Here is a 21,811-nt window from a genome sequence, read left to right on the forward strand (position 1 = left end):
GAAAAAACCCAGAGCTGTTGGTCTTTACAAAGAGTGCAAACAAACAAAAGATAAGTCCTGTTCCTTTCACCCTTTCCTTTCCAAGTCAGTCTGTGTACAGTGGTTAGAGAGAAATGTTCGCAGAGAATGAGGGGACGACGGGCAGGTGCAGACAGTATGCAATCACTGCAACTTCACCCATACATGCAAGAGGTAACTTGTAGAGTATGTTTGTAGTGGAATGATTTTCATCTGCATCGTACCCCTTTCTTGTTGCGTTTGTTTCTGTTGCAAAAGCAGATGGTACCGAGGAAGTCACTTAGTAGCAACACATTGTATGTATATGTACAGGGACCACAAACACTGGCACTACAACACGACCTTTCACAGAACAGAGCATCTGGTTCAACACATTCATTTCCAAAAGAAGACAATAACATAACTTTTTTGTAGTTTGTCACATTTATTCTTAACAGTTTAAAACTTGGAACTAAAATCAGTTTTCACATACAGGAATATACATACATCAATGAACAATGTGAATGGATGACTGAACATGAATGAAATGATAAAACAATTTGCTCTTAATAATAAGTCTGTTCTGCACATTCGGATGTTGAAAAGTGACTGCACAACAGGCTTTGCTGAATCAAAATGAAATGATTTTTATGTCCAAGAAGTATGGCAGTGACGGATGAGAAAATGAAAATATCTCGACCTTCAGACACACACATTCTCACTGAACCTCAAGATACTCTTCATGACAGAACTTTAAAACACTCAAATACCAGCACCAACAATGAGTACCTACTGTCATCAGAACGGAATACTCAGTTCAGTTTAAGATCCCACTAATGTCCAAAGATGGACATGGGTATTCTTCACAACAAAGACAAATCCCCAGCTGCTCCCAAATAATTCAAGCTCTGTGAGTGCTGTTCTGTAAACTGTATGTAAAAGCTCTGGATTGTTCTGGCTTACAAGCCGTGACCGCTCAGGACTTGATGAAAGATTCAGATGATGACGAGGAAGATGGAGATGACACCAATGAAATGATGGAATGAAGATGATGAGCATATTACATTGGTGGCGGGCCGCGCATTCCTGGTGGCATACCTGCAACAAACGAAGGAAACATTTGTCAAACCATAATATAAGAAGTGTCATCTCATGACTTTTTGTTAAAGGCAAGAGTAATATGCAAACACAACACTGTTTGGATGTAAAAGCTCAGCACACAAAAGAATTTGCTATGATTAAGCAAAAGGACACCTGCTTTGAGGCATAATTTCAACCTGAGTCTGTCTTACTTTGAAAAGAACACACACTTTTACAATCTTGGCTTTTTTCTCTCTTCTATTTTGCCAGAAGGAATAGATTGTGTACAGCAAAAACCACGTCAACAATCATTGGCAACTGGCACACACTGACGTCAATGGGCCGCCAAAGGCCACAGCAGAAACCCCAAACCATCTGCTCTTCATCTCCCCACAGGCACAACGACAAGATGACTACAAACGACAGATGGAGAAAATGAACGCTCAAACCTCTTACGTTGACCTCAACCTCAAAAAGATGTTCTTTGTTTCTCACAGATTACACTATCACAAAAGCTGGAAAGCAACATCCATTTTTTTTCTTTTACAAAAATGAGAATGATTGAAGTGGTAAACAGCAACAAAAACAAGTTGGCAGACAGAAACTGCCCTGCAACAATGGCCTGATGATAAAAACAACCAGCCTGAAGATGAAGCAGCATTTACTGCAAGACGTACTGATCGTTTGATCAAATCAATACCCTGCCTTGCCTCTTGAACAAAACAGAAACTGCCGTGCACCTTTAGTATCACAACAATACTACCTGTAAAGTGTCCACTACATGAAGATAAATAGCCTGAAGACAAAGCTGCATTCTCTGCAAGCCTTACTGATCACCAGATCAAATTAATACTCTACCACGAGACTCTCCAAAAACAGTAACTGCCATGCACTTATACAGTATCATAACATTTGTGTTAAAGGTGGTCGTCTACATTTTTGCTTTTTTTCAATAATCTTATGGTTAGATTTCGCTAAAAAGTTATGTCAGATGATGAATGAACCATGGGAAAAAAAGTTATAGAAAAAAATATATGTAAAAAAAGATTTTATTTTTGGGTAGCGTGACTCACGCTTCCAATATTTTGTTTTCTGTTTGCTGAGAACATGTGCTTTGCCTAAAAATACTGACCAATCAAATTCATGTCACTATGCTTAGGCCAAAAAAAAAAAATTGTCTGTTTCTGGTCACCCGACCGACCCTAAATTTCGGCGCCGACCCTAAACTTTTTTTTTCCAAACTCCAAAATTTTGTTTTTTTTGGTGGTGGTAAAGGACAGGGTGAGAAAATGAACAACAAAAACGTGTGAAAACGAAAGTCCGCTGACGATTTGTAAATGTGTTGAGTGTCTTGTCTCTATGTATAGTGAATCCAGTCTCTTTGCGCGATTTTTAAAGTTAGTTTTATTGGTCTACATTTGGGGGTAAAAAAAAAAAAAAAAAAAAAAAAAAAAAAAAATCCCGACCTACCGACCCTATTTTTTTTAGCCATGTTACCAGAAACAGACATTTTTTTTTTTTTTGGCCTTATAGCCACGCCCAAACAAGTGCAGCAACAGTTTGACACTGGAGCACTGTCCACGCTTTTATTTTAAACGCACGAAATGCACGGGATTTGAGAGGAGTTTTGCGTTTGATCAAATCAATACCTGTCCTTGCCTTTAGCTACAAAGAAACAAATATCCGCGCACCGATATTATAACACACTTTTTAAGCGTTGTTTTCATGATAACAGCCGGGAAGACAAAGCAGTTTTCACCGCAAGCGTTAATAATCCCTTGATCAAATCAATACTAACTTGCATAAAGTTCTAAGGAAACAGAAACCACTGAACAATAATGCTACTTGCAAAATATCATCAGCATGACGGGGAAAAACCAAGTCTGAAGATAATGAATACAGCCTTTATTGCAAAGGCTATTGATCGTTTCAATTTCATCATATCAATACCCCCCCCCCCCCCCCCTTCAGTCAGCTCCCAGAGTTCCTGTCCCCAGAGCTATTTGAATTGTCCTGTGGGCAGGTGGACTTTCAACTTAAAGGGATATGTTCCCTTAAGACCATCAGTGCTTTGAAACAAGTTCTTTCTCTGTCAATGTCATGGCCTGATGTACACACAAGTCTTTAGATTTCAACTGATACCGCATACATTTTTTCAAACTTGTGGAAGAAATTAACCTTGTCTGAGGCAGTACTCTCAAACTGTGCACTCCCTTCTTTGTATCACTGACGTAAGATTAAGACAAGCATGAAAAAAAAAAATAAATAAAAAATTGTGCTTTCCGTGTCAACTGCATGATGTTAAACACTAAAGGCGTAAAGACAAAGTGATGTTCACTGATCAGGTGAATACCCTACGCTGCCTCTCCTCAGAAACAGCCGCACACCCATATCATAACAATAATACTTGCAAAGCAACAACTGCATGGCGACAAAAACTACCAGCCTGAAGATGAAGCCACATTCACTGCAGATCGTTTGATCAAATCAATACCTGTCCTTGCCTTTAGCTACAAAGAAACAAATATCCGCCCACCTATATCATGCGCACCGATATTATCCAGACCTGTTTACCCTAAACCCGAGGCAAGAGTACTTTCCAAAAAAGTTGAGTGTATTTTTCAAAAAGTTGGTGTACTTTGCAAGCAAAGCCATATATGGGCTAGGGAAAATGTACGCGTGGGTGCAAACGTGTTTGTGTAAGAATTGCATGTCTTGTGAACACCTTCAGAATTTAACTCCTTCCAATACAACAGGGATAAAACAATTGTATTTACCTGTCAGTTTGTAGCATTATAACCAGTGTCTTCCAAACAGATTCAGATTGATAATGAAAAGATGAACTTGCCACTGACAGCTGCATCTGTTCAGTCTTCTCCCCTTTGGCTTTGCTCAAAAGTTAATCTTGTTGTCTTCATACTGTTAGTGTTACTCTCACAAAAGTGACACACACAAAATCAACAAAGGGAAACCGATAAAGATCTGCTGGTGGTTAAAATCCATTACAAGCTGATTTTTTCCACTGAGCCCCTTAGTCTAGTCAGGGTTCTTCAAGTTGTAGTATGCAGCGGTACTGAGTCTAGTCTAGTCAGGTTTCTTCGACAGCAAGTTGTAGTATGATGATTTCAGCTTGGTCAGCTGCACTGAGCTGTAGTTCCGCTCATGTGTTATGTTATGGCCTGTGTGTGTGTGTATGCTTGGGGATAACCATTATACAACATCATGAGGTTCACCAGGCCTGCTCTTTACCACCAATAGTCTGTCAACAGTTTCAGCTGATAAGGGAGGCCCTCTGGTTTGTTTTGTTCTTTGTGACACACGAGAAGATTCTCTCTGCAGTGTCGTTCGATGTCATATTTCCCGGCATGGGCAACGGAGAAATCCGATTTACAGTACTTGCAGTGTGCATGACTTTTTCCCAAAGAAGACTCTACAATTCCTGGCTCTTTCTTGTATTTCTCCAAGAAAATCTGCCGTTTCTGCTGTTTAGACTTGGTACAGTCATCCGAAACTGGCACATTTTTCCGCTTCATTTTGCCACGATTGTCCAGACGATCGCACGTGCCAACTGAACGAGGTTTCTACAGCTGAAGATTCGCTGTCATGGTTATCTCCCTTAGACCGAAACCGGTATCAGTTGTACCATCCCGTAATCAGCACTGGCCCACGATTGTCCAGACGATCGCACGTGCCAACAACTGAACGAGGTTTCCACAGCTGAAGATTCGCTGTCATGGTTATCTCCCTTAGACCGAAACCGGTATCAGTTGTACCATCCCGTAATCAGCACACCAACACCGGAAAACGTATTCTAGACTTTTTCTTATGCGTATTTTGTGCGTGTGTCGCGTATTATGCGTACTGATAAAAATTTGGCGTACAAAATACGCCCAAATCGTACTGGTAAACAGGTCTGTATAACACACAATCGTTTAGCCGACTCGGCAAAATGGCACGGAAGCTGTGAAAAACAGAAACTCTTCCGTTGGCGGACAGTGGAACTTTAACACGGGGCTAATAAGGTGATGTGCCCAACCCCCTCTACCCCATTATGTCTCCTCTACCCAGCACACACCACCTGCCCCACACACCTAGGGCCCCGTCCTCTCAACTCGGCTAACCCCGAGGCTCAGTGGACATGGGGGAGAGAAAAAGAGGGTCGGTGGGGTCGGAGTGTGGGGGGCTTTCATGCCTGCCCGTATTATTAGAGCCCTGTGCCCGGAGGCAAAGGAAGAGGCCCAAGCATCCAATCAATAGACAGGGCTGATGAAAGCATAATCGCACTGTGCCCGAGGGCACAGGCAGCCAAGGGAGTTATTACACACTGAGGGCATGGGCACAAAGCCTTAGCAACACCACACACTGGTGTGAAGGGGAAGGCGATGCGGGGCTTTTCTTTTTCTTCAAACTCCTCCCTCTTTTTGCCCTCAAGGCTTTCATTGCTTTTCCCTGTCCCTCACAACACCCACCTTTGGCAAACTCACCAAAAGTGAAAGAGTAACGGCAAAAGTAAAAAAAGTTATGCTGATTTATGCACACGGAAGAAACACACAGTATCTCAGTTTGTCAAGATTATTCACATAACAATTTTTGTGTGTCAAATCAAAACAGGGGAGGGGGTTTGATGAGAATTTTTTTTTAGTTCCTCATGAAAAGAGCTGTGTTCTTGTTGAGTACACCTGCACACTCATGGGGTTGCTTGGTACACAGAAGGTGACTGTTAATGTTATTCGAATGGGAACATTGCCACTACGAGTACTTCAAAAACTGTTTCTTCTTCCCCCCCCCAAGGAGAATGAAGCAGTAACATTCACTTATGAAAATGACTGCAATTACTTAAAAGACAAAACTTGAAAGGGCAACACTTTCACACTCCCTATCCCCATCCCATCCAATTTCTCAGGTAACCTGAAAACAGTAAACCTAAATCCATTCATCTCCGTTTTGCTATTTGAGCCATGTGTATTAAACATCAATGCAAGAAGAAACACAACTCTAGCCAAACCAACACATTTCACAACAGCAGGTGATTCACTGATTGTGTCCCCTGTATCACTAGTCTGCAACACCAAACCTGCACTAATATGAAAAACTTGTATCTTTTGTTGACACCATACTAAAACTATGCAATTTATACTCATGCTGTAAAACCAACAGTGTGAACCCAGGCCAAAATATCTATCTGTACATAAACACATTCATCAGAAAATATACGTAGGTTCATTAGAAAACACCAAAAATGTCTCACTCTGACGCAATTTAACTGAAACACATACTGCATATGTACAACAATACTCTTGCTCATGCCTTTTCCTGCTCTTTTCTTCCCCATTTCATGTTGTTTGTGCATATTGAACCCACAGCGTTGGCCAATGTCTATAGTCAGATTGGACGATAGAGACGTTGACTGGAAAACTTCCACTATAACACCTGTACCCAAGAAACCAAACGCAAAAGAACTAAATGATTTTCGCCCTGTGGCACTGACTTCTGTTGTAGCGAAATGTATGGAGAGGCTTGTTTGTAACAAGCTCACTGAGTCTGTGGCAGATCGCATGGACCCCCTTCAGTTCGCATATAGGGCAAAGAGAGGCGTCGAAGATGCTACACTCACGCTTATCAACATGATTGTCAGCCATTTAGATACAGCAGGGAACACGGTTAGAGTTCTTTTTATGGATTTTTCATCAGCCTTTAATACGATTCAGCCCCATATACTTATCCAGAGGTTAGTCCAGTTAGATGTGAACAATAATTTGATTTTCTGGATCAGGGAGTTCCTATGCGATCGGCCACAACGTGTCAGCCTCAGCAACCGTTTGTTTGGTCATTCTGTGCTTTCAGACGAAGTTGTTTTAAACACCGGGGCCCCACAAGGTTGTGTTCTCTCTCCTGTCCTTTTTTCCATTTACACAAACAACATGCTTTTAAATGATCCAGTTCTAGCCCTCATTAAATATGCAGACGACATGGCCCTCGTTGGGCGTCTGAAGGACGACGAAACTTTGTCAAAGTATTTTACCCAAGTTGATCTTCTGAATGAATGGTTCAAGTCCAGTTTCTTGCAGTTGAATGTAGGCAAAACAAAAGAAATGATTTTTGGAGGAAAGAGTGATAATTGTGGTCTCCAAAAAGTGAGAATAAGCGACAAGGTAGTTGAACTTGTGGAAACCTTCAAATATCTTGGGGTTTCAATTGACAATAAGCTGACTTTTAGTGATCATGTTCATGCTGTTTATAAGAAAGCTCAGCAGCGACTTTTTCTTCTCAGGAAGCTTAAATATTTTAATGTCAATCAAAGTGTTATGGAACTTGTGTATCGCAGTTTGATTGAAAGCATACTGACTTTTAACATTGTGACATGGTATGGTACCACAAATGTTAAAAACAAAGCTAAACTCCACCGCATTGTTGCGACGGCTAGCAAGCTTGTTGGGCAACCCCAACGACAGCTGACCAGTCTCTACGAAGCTGCCATTAAGCGGAAAGCTCTCAAAATTGTCCGTGATCCGATCCATCCTCTCAACCCCTGTTTCGAAATTCTCCCTTCAGGTAAACGTTATAAGGTCCCTTTGGCACGCAAAAACCAGTTTAAAAAGTCATTCCTGCCTTCTGCAGTCACCATTTTAAATTCTTCTCGCATCACGTAGAGGCTGGTCGGCTGGGAAAAAACAAACAATGTGTACATGTGAAGGTGTGTGGGAAATATTTGTAATGTGATTACTCGGCTGTGAAACCCAACTCCTGTGATATGAGAGGGTAAATTTACATAGTGCAATATCATATTTGATTGTATCCCTTTTATGTTTTATGTTTTATGTGTGTCGTCCTATACAATTGTTGTTATAATCGTTTACAGGCAGACAGGGTGTGCCGAAGAAAAATTTCCATTTTTATGTAATATTTTAATGGACAATAAAGTGCTGTTATTGTTATTGTTAGACAGTATGTGCAGTGCGCATGTCATTCAACACTAGGATGCCTGGTTGAGGCATACTTCGGGTGAATCTCCTGGGCCCTAACAAATGTCTTCTTGGCCTCTGGTTGAAGCAAGCGACAACTGTGTGGTCGTTTCGGCATGATGGAAAACCGTAAATTGTTGCATGGTTTGCTTTGGCTGCTAGTGGCCTGCTCTCGCCTCATCATGTCTTACGAGATTCAAAATGGCACAAGTAACATGTTTATTTATCACTAAAGTGGGTTAAACGAGACTACGCGCCACATGACATGCCACGAGAGCTGAAAAATGGGTGTGTCAAAATATTGGATCGGCTTCAGGATGCGCATGTGAAGAAAAGTAGTCAAGGAAATTGTTATATTTTTCTTTCCACAAACTGCATTGATTACATTACATGCAGCTACAGGTAGGACGTCAGCCGGCCTTGGTTATCTCAAATAATCTCCATACTGACTACCCCCTTCCCCTCCAAAGTACTGCTAATCGAACTTTCGACCCCGTATACCACTCATGTAGTCTGATTTGTGATGAAAAATTGTGTTTTGATTTAGGATTTGATTCATCGCAAAAAATGTCTTCTCATTCAAGGGACGTAACCACTTGGTGCGTTTTTGAATACATCGAATCTTGGGGTAGAATATATCGTAGTTCATCCCAAATCTGCTTTACTTGCAAGAACTTGACATTCTTGTCTCCCTCTAGATAATTGTACCCCTTAAAAAGTATCGGGAAAGCATTCAGTCTTCAGTCTAGAGTCAATTTTGGCAGAAGCCTGGCTTACATCCTACTCATAGCCACATGTGATCTAGAACTTGAGCTGTTATCGATGATACTGACCTCTCATCATGCCAGGCATGGGACCTCTGGGAGGGGGGCCTCCTCGTCCTGCTGGCCCTCCCATCCTAGGTCCTCCCATCATCATGGGGGGACCACGTGGTGGCCCTCCCATCCCGGGACCTGAAACACATGGGCAAATCAGCTGATTCTTCCAACCAGGCACTTGCACCATATGTGTGCACAATCATGTCAAATATGAACATTTAAGTCACGAAAATTGTCTTTTTGTAGCATGTTAAATTACATTACAGACACTCTCAAAAAAAATAATCATTAATGTGAACATGTTTGCTTGAGCCCTCATCTTGACACATCTCCACAAAATAACCAGTAAAAAAAATATTCACTGAAGAAATGAGATTATAATCCATAAAAAAAATGTCCGTTCTCATTTACACTCGTAGCACTGTCACTGTATTGATCTCACTTCTGTCATAAAGAACCTACCAAAAGCAAACTTTTTGTGTAGAGTTAAACGTTCCCTGGCAACCACCTCTTGATAATGACCACCTGTCCATTACGGTCACCCAAATGAGGTTCCTTCTTTTCAAATTCACCTTCCTGTGAGTGTAAGGACCGCATGTATAGAACTCTAAGAACCACTTTTGGTTGGCTCCTTGGGCAGTCTTTATAGACAGGTTCTGCTAAGATTGACACTGTCTGTATCATAAGACATGGTACACACTCTGCCTTATCCACGTGGAGAAGAACAAGCAAGGGCTTGAGACTTTGCAAGAACTAGCGAACTTCACACAATTCAGCTAAAAACACCCAAAGCTGCACACATACCACCCATAGGCATGCGGGGCATGCTGGGCCTGGCGGGTGCAGACACCGTGGCTCCCCGCCCTGGGGCCATCATCTGTTGTGAGGGACCACCCACTCCCCGTACTGGGCCCTGCAGACCTGGTGCCGCCCCTGACCCGGAGGCTCCCTGGATGCCGCGACCCGCTGCACGACCCATACCAGGACCACCGGCCGCTCCTGCCAGAGGTACACGGGCAATGCCCTCCTGAAGGAAGAAAGAACATTATTAATATTGTGCAGTTACTGCTATCAAGATTTAAACAAGAGAGCATATTTTCTCTCATGCCTCATTGGAATTATACTAACAAGACCTTGTCTAATAAGTAATAATTCATTATGACTGATTATCTCTCATCTTGAATCAAACAAGCAAATTTTTTTTATAATCCATAGAAAATGTAAAAGGAATCGTAGCTCATCGACACTGAAATTGGTCGTTGTGCTGTCACATGATGCACCTATGTTGTTCGGCATAGGCATCCGTCGCTACCTCACCCACGACGCCTGTGTCAAGCTGGTTGTCTCCCTCATCTTCAGTCGTCTGGACTACTGCAACTCCCTTCTGGCTGGCCTCCCCGCCTCATCCATTGATGGCCTCCCCGCCTCATCCATTGATGGCCTACAACGAGTCCAGAACGCTGCTGCCAGGCTGACGTTGAGGAAGACGAAGCGAGACCACATCACCCCCCTACTTCGCTCCTTACACTGGCTCCCTGTCAACACCCGAATCTCCTACAAACTGTCCACTCTGGTCCACAAGTGTCTCAACGACTCTGCTCCCGAGTACCTTCAATCCTCCCTGGACCTGTACACCCAGCCCTCCGACCGTCCCCTTCGTTCTGCTGCTGACCCACTCCGCCTTCACATTCCTCGCTCGAAACTTGCATCTGCTGGTCAGCGTGCATTTCCCTCCGCGGGCCCCTCCGTCTGGAACTCCCTGCCGCTTGAGCTTCGCCAGAGCCCCTCTCTTGACGCGTTCAAGAGTAGGTTGAAGACTCAGTTCTTCCCGTGGCTGGCTGCGACTTTCATGTTCGACAGTGATGTGTTGTGCCCCAAAAGACATTCTTGTGCTGTGCTCTGTGAGAGGTGTTTTCTTTGTGTTTGATATTATTTTGTTTGGACCTAGCTATTGATGTGTACATTGTTGTTAAACAGTTGTTTGTTGTATGTTTATGATAGGGTTTGTTTCCGTCTGTAGATGTTAGTTTCTTTGTTAGTCCTGTGTTGACAACTCTTCGACAAGCGCTTAGAACTGTACCCACGGAATACGCGCTATATAAGCTTCATATTGATTGATTGATTGATTGATCAAACCTGCTTTGGGTTTGCTAGTGTGTGATAGGGTTTGTTTCCGTCTGTAGATGTTAGTTTCTTTGTTTGTCCTGTGTTGACAACTCTTCGACAAGCGCTTAGAACTGAACCCACGGAATACGCGCTATATAAGCTTCATATTGATTGATTTATTGATTGATCAAACCTGCTTTCAAATCATCAAAAATTGTCAACGTCATTTTTGCAGATGTGCCAAACTTTTTTTTCACAAATGGGGGTAGATAATGTCAAAGGCTGCAGTTACTAGTTAATTTCTGTCAAGGCTTTTTCTGCAAATCTGCCATATCAACAACAACAAAATCATCACGGCATCCCTGTGCTGTAAGTGTAACATGAAAGTTTTGCACTGTGATTGTAAAATCAAGCATCTTACTAGTAAATGTCAAAAGCCAGACAAATTTGAAATAAATATTTGTAATAAGAAAAAAAACAGACAAACAAACAAAAAAGAGAAAGAAACTGAACCAACTTCAGAATCATACCCTTAGAAGTAATGTCACGTTTTTAATGATACATAAGTAACTTTAAAGTTTCTAGCTCCATTTCTAGAGACAGAATTGATACCCTGCTTACCTCAGCAGCAGGAGGACCCTCTACTGTCATGGAGACGAGATGTTCTCCTCGTAACAAAACAAGTCCCAGTGTTCTCTTCTCCTCTCTCTCTCCACTCTTGGCTGTCTTGGGCTTGACTCTTCGGAACTCGTCACAGTCGCCCAGAATCAGGTTCATGTGTTTGTCGAAGGCCTTGAAGGTGCCGATGAATGTTCGGCCATCTTGCAGCGTACACCGCATGCGGTAGTTGATGTGCTGCAGCATCTTTGAACTCCTTCCAACCGTCTGTAAATCAAAAGGTCAGTATCAGTTTTCACATTCATAGGATCACTACAATCTCATTCCAAGTTATATGATCTTTAGAGCTGTGCTGTTCCATTTTCATCTTGTTTCAAAACTTCTTCAAATTACTGAGGTAATCTTTATACAGGGCAACTATCCTCACTGGTTGGTGCACCTAATGTCCCTATAGTGAAAGATTAACTTCAAGGGGATAGTGCATAGATCTATGAAAATTAAAAACAGGGATAGGTTGGTACTGGTAGTATTGCTTTTTGTAAAATGCCACAGGCCCTGGGCTAGCCTACCACCCAGTGCTACCTAGAGCAGCAACTGGGCCCCGAGGAGACACTATCATTTATGAACAAGACGATCAACAGAACAACTTCAACAAGAGGGATAGTAATAGTATACTTTCTCATTAAATTTAAATGAGTAAATCTATACTACAACTACTATACTATGATTTTATTGCTACTAAATTCTTGTGGGTGGGGAGGGAGGGGGATGGGTGATGGGAAAGGGCAGGTTTTTTTGAATGGGATATGTTTTTGAGCTAGCTTCTTTTAGTTCCAGGCCTCAATGATGGTTCTGAAGAGTGAAGGCCCGAGTCGAGCTGGCACCAACAGTGACACCGACAGCCTCATTGGGGGTTGTTGTTCCAGAAACACGGTATCATTACCAAAATATCTGCAATGTCCCCCAATGTAACCACTTTGCTACAGATACGAGATAGTCAGATACACGTCAGTTTTCCCTATTTCGTTGAATTATGGTCATAATACGAACTGAGTGCAATAGAATGTAAGGTTCATTTTCTGTTTCTTGGTTTAAAATTGGTCTATATTTCTTCAGCGTAGATACTAACCATGAAACTCTTTGCGAATTAAACTTGTTGTAGGAAAGTGAAGCACCATATTGATATAAAAGTATCGAAATGTCGGTAATTTCACACGTAGCCGAGACAAACGGAAAACAAAAGACTTGAATTTGAACGAAAATCGGCTTTATTTTGATCCCGAAAGGACACTATGTTTTCGACTCTAACGCATGCACAAACACATTCTTTGGTCTTAATTTGATCGTAGGTATAAGAATAGTAATACGTACCATTTTGATAGGGTAGATGGCTTCTACTTATGTGTAAAATATTCGGATGGATTCACCATCCAATTCAGAAAAAAACGTCTTGCTAACGCGCTTGATTATACCGGAAGTTGCCGGCTTTACGACAGGGAGATAACTGTAATGTGAGGTCATCTTTTTGCTACTTTCGTTTTGGTCATGTTCAACTTGAGTTGTGCCGTTTTGGCGTTCTCCGTGATACGTCCAGATGAGAATGCCAGACCACAGGCGGTTGTATTATTCAAAGTATCTGGCATGGGGCAGTCAGTAGAAACACCCTCGCGTATATCTTTGTTCTCATATAGTATTAGAAGGCCAAAAGCGACACGCGGTGTTACCGTGGCCGTCGTCACTGATATGTGTGACCGACTCCCTGATGGCCCGGGCCGCATCAGTACAAGCAGAAACTGTCGAGTACTCTACTGTCTCCGGTACAGGTTCCTAATTCTGAGCGGACCAGATCTCGTTCAGAAAACGCGTGTGAAAGCCGCATTTCGCTTTGGTCTAAGTTTAAAATCCAAAAACAGATAGACTGTTAATGCCTGTGTTCAGGGACCTATATTTGTGGTCTAATATTCACAAACGAAAACAAGCGGAATTCGGTAGGTTATTTGGGAACGTTTAATTTATGATTAAAAAAACAACCACATGTTACATTTACAGTATTTTGACCCAGTGGTCTTTTAAATAGACAGACAGACAAACACGTGACACTTATCATACACTGAGAAAAAGTCGCAATGAACTTGTCTCAGAATACCCTATGTCATGCAAGAACCTCTCTGGCCAGTTATGTGAAGTTTTTGCAAGATACTGAGATAAGTGTATTATCCGTCTGTATCACAAGTGTTCGTCTGTATCACAAGTGTTCGTCTGTATCACAAGTGTTCGTATGTCTGTCTACTTAAAAGACCCGACTGGGTCAAAGTACTAACTGTAACACAAGTCATGTCATTAAATGTAACAGCGCATCATGAAGACCAAATTAACTCCAGCTCACTGAAAGATAAACCAAACGGAAATCAAATTAGGGATACTGTTGAGCAACATATTTTGTTCTCACTCACATGTCAAAATGTGTATAGCTGGCGAGGAGGGTCAACATGGGGGGGGGGGGGGGGGGGCTGTCTGTGCACGTGCACGTTGAGGCCAAAAGTGCATGATGCACGGTGATCCACGGTGCACGTTACGAAAAAGCTCCATGCACGGTGCACGCCGGACCTCTGTGCACGGTGCACGCTACGAGAATTTTCCCGATGATTCCCATGCACGTTACCGGCCAGAGACTATAGAGTACTCTATAGTCTCTGACGTTACCATTCCCGGTGCACGTGGTAAAGCATCGCCCCCCTCGGCGAGATATCTCTGAAAACACATATTTCAGGCATACCGCAAACGGGCAATACTCGTATAGTAATTTTCTGCACATATTATTTTCGGCTTAGCCGAAGCAGCCCGACCAGAGACATTCTATCTATGTCTCTGGCCCGCCTCAATTTGTTACTGACGCCAAAGCTGTTGGCCGTCCATAGTTAACTTAGTTTGGGGCACTGTTCTGAAATGTAACCCATTTTTTGTATACACCTTACAAATGAAAAGTTTTCATTGAAATGTATCAACTAGACTCAACTGACTTGAATTCAGTTCAGTTTGCACTCAGTCCTACAGCACCGAGTTCGAACGTCGTTTCTAGTAGGGCACACACACACACACACACACACACACACACACACACACACACACACACACACACACACACAGTTTTTAAGAAAAAGATAATAAAAAGTCAATCGTTCTGATGGAAAGCCTAATGGACATGGTCCGCAGCTTGATACAGTCGGGCACCTGCTCGTCACGACTTACGTCCCTTGACCGTTGTCATGACATTTGCGTCATCATCCTCTCTGGCACGCGCGGCCCTATGCGGCTCCTCCACATCACTGGCTAGTCTGCGATCGATGCGAACAGTAGCAGCAGACTTTGCGGACACGTTTGACTTCATTTCTCGGCCACTTGCACAACAGGAATTGCCAGAAAAATGGCGTCGGCTGCTGATAGCGAACTGCGACACAGGCTCCTCCCTGAGTCTGAACATGATGATGGAAGCGAACAGGGGACGTCGCTTGCCGATCTCCCCTACAGCGGCAAAGTGTTTATGGCCCGTAAGAAGAAGCCGGACCCTACCTATGTTCGAGTGCTAGAGGTGAGTCAAATTTCGAGCTACACGTATAGATGTACCAAATACTAATAGCTCTGGGAAGGCTGAAGACAGGTATAGGCTTGATGAGAGATAGAGATCGATGCAGCATGGCTTTCAGGTAGAGACTTAATGAGAGATAACGATTGATCCATGGCTTGTAGAACGGTCTGTGTAAACAGATCGATTATATCTTGCTGTACGTGCACTGCTTGTTCGCTTCAGAACATTCCAGAGAACAGCGATACTAAAGTTAGGTGCTGACGATGTTTTCCTTGACTTGTATTTTCTTGTCTTAAATTTGTTTGCATGTGTTTGTTGAAATGTTATTTTTGTTTTATCAAAGCGGCAGCTCTTTTTATATTGCATAAAAAAATGGAAGATTTCCTCATAAAACTACAGTGCATGCGCAGTGGGTCTAAAAAGGTTTCTGTCAGAGATTGGTTTGTTTGTTTTCCTTATTTTTTCCTCTATCAGTAACTCTAGAATTCAACATTAATAATGCGTGTGCTGATTTTTTTTGCCCAGGTTCTAGCCATTGCTGCCACCATTGTGTTTGCCCTGTACTGCTACTACTACTTTGACAATGTGCACTTCCACATCACGCGTGGCTATGCTCACCTGGGATATGCTACTGCTCAGCACCAGGTGGGACAAAGGTATCTGAATGGTATGTACACAATGATTTCTTTTTCTCATGTTTTTGAGTTGTTAAAAGGAATGCATTTAGCGAAGCTACAGGTAATGGGTTTTGTGTGTTTAATCGCTTATTTATCCCATTACTTTTTTTTATCTATCAAGGATTCATTGTATTTTCTGTGTTTTTAGCATGGCACTTGAATAAATGGGAGTGTTGGTTGTTTACTAATTAGGAGAGATTAATTACACACACACACATTGAAAACATTTTGACTGCTGGTTGACCTTTATGGTGAACAGTGATGGTATCACTGCATGCATTTGGGTGGTCATTTTTTGTTTGGTTTGTTTGTTTGTTGTAGGGCAGCTATGGTGTGCTGTGTGCAGATGGTAACGGTTTCATTGACTTGCTTCCCTTGTTGACCCGTGATTTGTAAAACATTTTTACAAATCATGGGTCATACCCCGCAATTTGTAAAATGTTTTACAAATCACGTAATTGCGCCTGGTATTTTCTTGTCATCTCGAAAGTCCAGGGATCTATTAGCTTAGTGGTAATTACAATGTTGAGAATATTTTGAGAACTCGCGTGCACATGTTTGTGATGGACACACCGACAGACACACAAATCTGCGTTTTGAAATCGAAATTTAAAAAAATAACATGTGCAGATTAACTCACACACACTCATTTTCATATGAATTTTTGGCCTGGGATCCCTTTGTGGTTGGCTGGGCTCTAAACAACAAATATTAATGATGATAAAAGGCATGTTGTATATTACTTTGTGGAATGCGATTTTTTTACATTTGTACAAATTGTGCTTTTAGGTTAGACGTTATTTGTAAACTGTTTTTACATTTTTACAAATCACGGGATAACATCCCTATCAGAAACATGGACATTTTTCAAAAGTATGTTAACTTCTTTTTTTACCATGATTTTTGCAGTAAAGCTTTCAAATTTACACCACAGAAGGTAGTGAAATACCTACCACCACTATGTACATGCTGTTGTATGTATGTGTGTATGTGCAGGAGCTGGAGTGGAGAAACACGCAGGGAAAGCAATGGAGTGGTTCAGGTAAGCGAAACGTTTCAACTTGGCTCCAATTTCCTTACGTTGTGGCATGTTTCTTTAGACGGGTACTGTACACTATGTCACAGAATATTGAACCCACTTTAAAAGCTGAACTTCTGCAATTCATAGAAGCAATGAGACAAACTGAAAACAAATAGACAAAGTGAAAGCATCAACAACTTGAGCTCCCAATAGTCAATTTTCAGAAATTACTCTGTCGGGTCTCCTGTCCACATGTTTTAGGCACACCCTTCGCTAGTGATTGGCCACTCCAATGTTTGGCAGAGGTTTTGCAAGAAAAGGTCACTATCCCACAACCCATACAAACCCGACACTTATTTTCGGAATTCGTCTATTGCCATCTAATGTTACAGGAAAGCCGCGGACCAAGGTCACCCCCATGCTGCCTACAACCTGGCTGTTGGACACCTGAAGGGATATGAAACAGACCTTCAACCAGGGTAAGTCATGTGCATCTGGTACCTTTTAAAAAACATTTGTTTTAACCATGTTTGGTCCAAAGCCCACTTGATTCCACCACCATCCTTTTCAAAACTTGCACCAGAAAGATTCTGAAAGTACACCACACAGGTGCAAGATATATTTGTAGGTCCATTTCACTCATTAGTTATAACCTTAGGTGCATTTTTCCATTTGATTTCTTTTGGTGATTATCATTGGAATAACAAGCGTGTTTTATTTGTTGGTTGATTGGTTTGCTGGCTGACTTTAGTCAGTCCTTTTATCCTTTCTCTTTGTGTTCCACCAAGAAGCCTCTATTTTTTTTCTTTGGATAATTTTTAATGATTGTTCTAAGATACCATTTTATATTCTTCTACATTGACCGACAGTAGAATTTGTCCATGGAAAAATCGACACAAGCGATGATACATGTATTGTTTGTGTACATGTGTGCAGAGAATCTCATCGCCTGATCCATCACGCTGCAGCAAAGGGGGTGCAGGAAGCTCACGAAATTCTCAACACACTCTGCACTCGCGGTCACTGTGTGTAAGCAACCATGGTGAATGCTGCCGTGAGTTTTGGGGTGTTTCATGTGCATTAGTGTCACACTCAATAATGACAGTACTGTGCAGCTCGAAAACATGTATTTTGCTGTCACTCATTTGATGCACACTGAGACTTCACTGTAATTGTAGTGTTTGCGGTCACAATTCTGGTACACTTGAGAAGGATGCACTGGTCTTTTAACCCTTCTTTCATGGTTAGAATAAGAGAACGATCTAGTTGCAAAAGAAGCAAGAGAGTAGTCATGCATTGTATGAACTACAATGCACTGAAGCATGGATATGATTTCTGTAAAGAGTAAGGTTATCAATGCCATCTATTTCTATATTGAAGAACCTCTGTATGGCAGTTTATCTTGCCATTAATCAAAATCGAATCAAACATTTCGTTTGAAATATTAGTTGTTGGGACCAGTGCACCCAAACCAAACCAAATCTAACAGTAAAAACACATCCAACAGAACCTTAGCCTTTGGTGTAAATTAGAAGATGGAATCTTTTCGCAAGCACTTAATGAAACCTATTGTGTGAAATGAGCATTGAAAAATATTACATGTAAATATACCGGGGTACACAATTTTCACTGATGTTTAAATCACAATAGAGTAATAGTGCAATCATTTAATCATTTAGCTGAGCTCACCCAGAGGTGTGAGTTAGGAACAGTACCGAAACTGGTTCAACGAAAAATTGACTACTGTTGAAACTGTTTTCCCACTTTCAAATAGAGCACAATACATAGAACGTCAAAGATAATGACATTGTGCTGTTTAAAATGCATTGGTCACTCTCATGATTGACCATATTCACTTGATCTATGCATGGAAATTACAATCTGAATACACTGTATGTGTATCATCAAAGATGTGTGATAATAGAAACTAGCTGCTGTGTTTTTACTGTTGTTTGATGTTCTTCATTACGCATACATTAGACTTCACTCTAATAATATGTATATTATGAGTGCAAATTCACAACCTTTTATCCTCAACTACAATCTATATTTCACAGTCTACATCTGCTGCTTTTGTTTTTTCTTCTGTTTATGTTATCTTAGCGGGAGTTGCTGAGGATGTTTGAAACTCTCCCATTTCTTGGTTTGTGATCAACAAATATCTCTTTATTTGTCATGTAGCATTTGAAACAATGTATGAACATTGGATTATTAGGATACTGCACCGCTACCTAAATCAGGCTTGAAATACAGTTGTGCACTCAGAATTATTTGCTGAATTGGTTTTTAACAGTTTCGTTTGTTTTGGTTTGATTTTGAACAAGGACATGCTCATTTGGCAGACTATTTGAGGGCAGGGAGATAACTGTTCAAGGAAGCTTGAAAAATGGAATGACATATACGCACTTAACAGATGCATGTAGTTTTTTGTACAATGCATTCAAAGTTGAGAGTATTTAATGTGAGTAAGCACATACACACAGAACCAATGTTCGAAGTATAGAGCAGTTGCCATTGTTGCTTGATTATCATCTCTTTTGAGTACCGTTTGTGTTTATCAAACATCAAGTGTGCAATCACTGTATCCGTCCAAATCTTATCCAGTGCTATCAAATACACGAAACAGTTTGTAAGTTTTTGGTCTTAACAAGTGTACACATTTACATTGATTGTGTACACTTGGGTGTACTTGATTTTCTTCTAAAATGTATTTCCATTGATTTGTAAAAATTAATGTTGTTTAATGTTAGAAAAATATTTCTCTCAATTATTTCAAATTTTGTTGGAGTATTTGGGTTAACATTGTTGTTTTTATTTATTTTGTTTAGTTAGTTTTAACTGTTTAATAAACTTATGTTTCAACAGTTCTGACTTTAAATGTTCATTTACAAATCTGTTCTGTTCTGGGACAAGTTGCAACAAGACCTGGTCATGATTATTAGCCAAGTGCAATGCTTCAGCTGCTGATTACGTGTGTTTGTATTTTTGTCTGATTTTATTTGCCATATAGAGCTAGATATTTACACAGTTCACATTTAATAAAATTGTTTATACTTGTTAATAAAAGCACTCATCAACGTTATGCAGAATCTATGTTTCAGAGAGAGAGAGACAGAGACAGAAAGAAAGAGGAGTGAGACACACACACACACATACAAAAAAAAAAGAGAGAGAGAGGACTTGAATAACACACATACATTTGAAATTGAAGGAAGGTTTTTGGAAGTTTAATGTTCAAAATCCTTCTCTTTGTTTCTTTGTGTAAAACATGTACCTATACACTATTTTTGAATTTAGCTTTTTACATAAACAGCTTGCAGACAAATTGAAGAGAAAACGTGGTACATATAATGTCTTAAAAACATTGATATAAGCAGACATCTGTCCATAACTACCAAAAATATCTTTCCCTTCATGCAACATCCTTTGACAGTTGTCATCATAGGTTACCAAAGCAACGTCAAAATCAAAATACTCTCCTGGAATATTACACGGCCTCAACAATGTCTTGCAAAGACTCATAACTTTGAAAGACATGACAGTTAACTTTTACATCATGATTTTCATACACATGCAGGAATATGTACGGAGAGTATCAAACAGCTACCAGTGATTATCTTCTCCAAACTACATGCATCTCACAATCAAATTGGACATAAAAAAAACCACCAACTCTATGTTTACCCACAAAGACATTGCAATATAAACATAAACATCCTTGAAAGCAGTCAGAATGTACATACATGAACAGAATTATTTTTCTAGTGTATCCCATAAATTCCTCGTTAAAATGCTTCAAGAGTAAAGCAACAAAGACATGACTCACTAAAACTGAGTATTAAAAAAAAAGACATGATTTCATTTCCATGAAAGATGTGTCATTTCAAAAATGAAAACAACCAGAATGTCAAATGCACAGTGAAAACATTAGATGTCTGAATATTGGTTCCCCTGAGCCAAGAGCCATTAAAGGGCAGCTGTCGGGTTGCCTGGTCTCAAAAATGCGCGGAGTCGCATGCAAAAACGCGTTTAAGAGTTTTCCGAGTTGATTCAACTAAAGACTGTTGATTTGGTCCAGAAGAAGACACTTTCATCATTAGTTTGAAACCATTAAAATGCGTGAAACTTTCTGCTAGTTCTCACAATCCGCAAAAAAACGAAGCAGTTGGCAGGCCGAAACGACTCAAAATCCGCGACCGACAACTCTGTCAGCACAAGAAAGATGCCGCAGCGTTAGCCTTGCTGTGACGTCACTCGAGGAAGCCGATAAGGCCGCTGTGAAGTTTACAGTACAATGTAGACTACAGCTGGACATCTGTAATGCTGTACGCGTGATTGATTCTTGCACAAAGTAAAGTATTAGGATGGTAATATCTTCTCAAGACCCACGTTCACATTTTCTCTTCTTTGATCTGACCGACTGCAACCTTTACAAGTCATTTCTAAAGTGGTTCACATGCTGTTGCTACTCCTCCAGTCCACCCGGTTAAACCATAAAGTTGCTCAACCACAGACCCTCGTGTCCCTTGTCAGCAGACACTGTACACTTATGAAGAAGGTCCGCTTGAGGTGTCACACCAATTACCGTGTACGTGTGAGGTACTGAATTCAAGACAAAAGCCAACTCTGTCGGTGGGAAAATCTAGGAAAGAGATGATGATAATACATCTTCAGTTACTCACTCAAGTAGATAGACGAGATAAGATAAAGGGAAGAGAGACGGAGACAAAGATGAAACAGTGGATCTAGTGTGGAAAATGGGGGAGGGGGGTTCGGCCGCAAAAAATCAAAGATGAATTTGTCAAACTGTGTTTGTGATGGTTATCGTGTGTGTGTGTGTGTGTGTGTGTGTGTGTGTGTGTGTGTGTGTGATAACACGTGTGTGTGTGTGTGTGTGTGTGTATATATGTGTGATAACACGTATGTGTGTGTGTGTGTGTCTGTGT

The 21,811-nt window shown here is 41.1% G+C and overlaps 2 protein-coding genes across 2 annotated transcripts; one reads left to right on the forward strand and one right to left on the reverse strand.

Annotated features, from left to right (window-relative positions):
• Positions 1-422: 422 nt before the first annotated feature.
• LOC138967223 (small nuclear ribonucleoprotein-associated protein B'-like) lies at positions 423-13,097 on the reverse strand. The gene is made up of 5 exons (XM_070339745.1): positions 12,953-13,097; positions 11,585-11,848; positions 9,662-9,884; positions 8,873-8,992; positions 423-1,095 (listed from the first exon to the last, which is right to left on the reverse strand). Exons 1-5 carry the CDS (start codon positions 12,953-12,955, stop codon positions 1,058-1,060), a joined length of 648 nt encoding a protein of 215 aa, XP_070195846.1. The 5' UTR covers positions 12,956-13,097; the 3' UTR covers positions 423-1,057.
• Positions 13,098-14,862: 1,765 nt separating this feature from the next.
• On the forward strand, positions 14,863-19,947 carry LOC138967265 (secretory immunoglobulin A-binding protein EsiB-like). The gene is made up of 5 exons (XM_070339796.1): positions 14,863-15,170; positions 15,693-15,834; positions 16,841-16,886; positions 17,258-17,344; positions 17,802-19,947. Exons 1-5 carry the CDS (start codon positions 15,006-15,008, stop codon positions 17,896-17,898), a joined length of 537 nt encoding a protein of 178 aa, XP_070195897.1. The 5' UTR covers positions 14,863-15,005; the 3' UTR covers positions 17,899-19,947.
• Positions 19,948-21,811: the final 1,864 nt, after the last annotated feature.

The sequence above is a fragment of the Littorina saxatilis genome, linkage group LG1, assembly GCF_037325665.1.
Source record: "Littorina saxatilis isolate snail1 linkage group LG1, US_GU_Lsax_2.0, whole genome shotgun sequence".
NCBI lineage: Eukaryota > Metazoa > Mollusca > Gastropoda > Littorinimorpha > Littorinidae > Littorina > Littorina saxatilis.

Excerpts from the sequence above, each read along its gene's own strand:
- LOC138967265 (XM_070339796.1), top strand. The coding sequence starts at position 15,006 with ATGGCGTCGGCTGCTGATAGCGAACTGCGACACAGGCTCCTCCCTGAG. Across the intron at positions 15,835-16,840 it reads GGGACAAAGGTATCTGAATG|GAGCTGGAGTGGAGAAACAC; the intron begins GTATGTACACAA and ends GTGTATGTGCAG. Across the intron at positions 16,887-17,257 it reads AAAGCAATGGAGTGGTTCAG|GAAAGCCGCGGACCAAGGTC; the intron begins GTAAGCGAAACG and ends CTAATGTTACAG.
- LOC138967223 (XM_070339745.1), bottom strand. Across the intron at positions 9,885-11,584 it reads AGGGTCCTCCTGCTGCTGAG|GAGGGCATTGCCCGTGTACC; the intron begins GTAAGCAGGGTA and ends TTCTTCCTTCAG. Across the intron at positions 8,993-9,661 it reads GCCCCGCATGCCTATGGGTG|GTCCCGGGATGGGAGGGCCA; the intron begins GTATGTGTGCAG and ends CATGTGTTTCAG.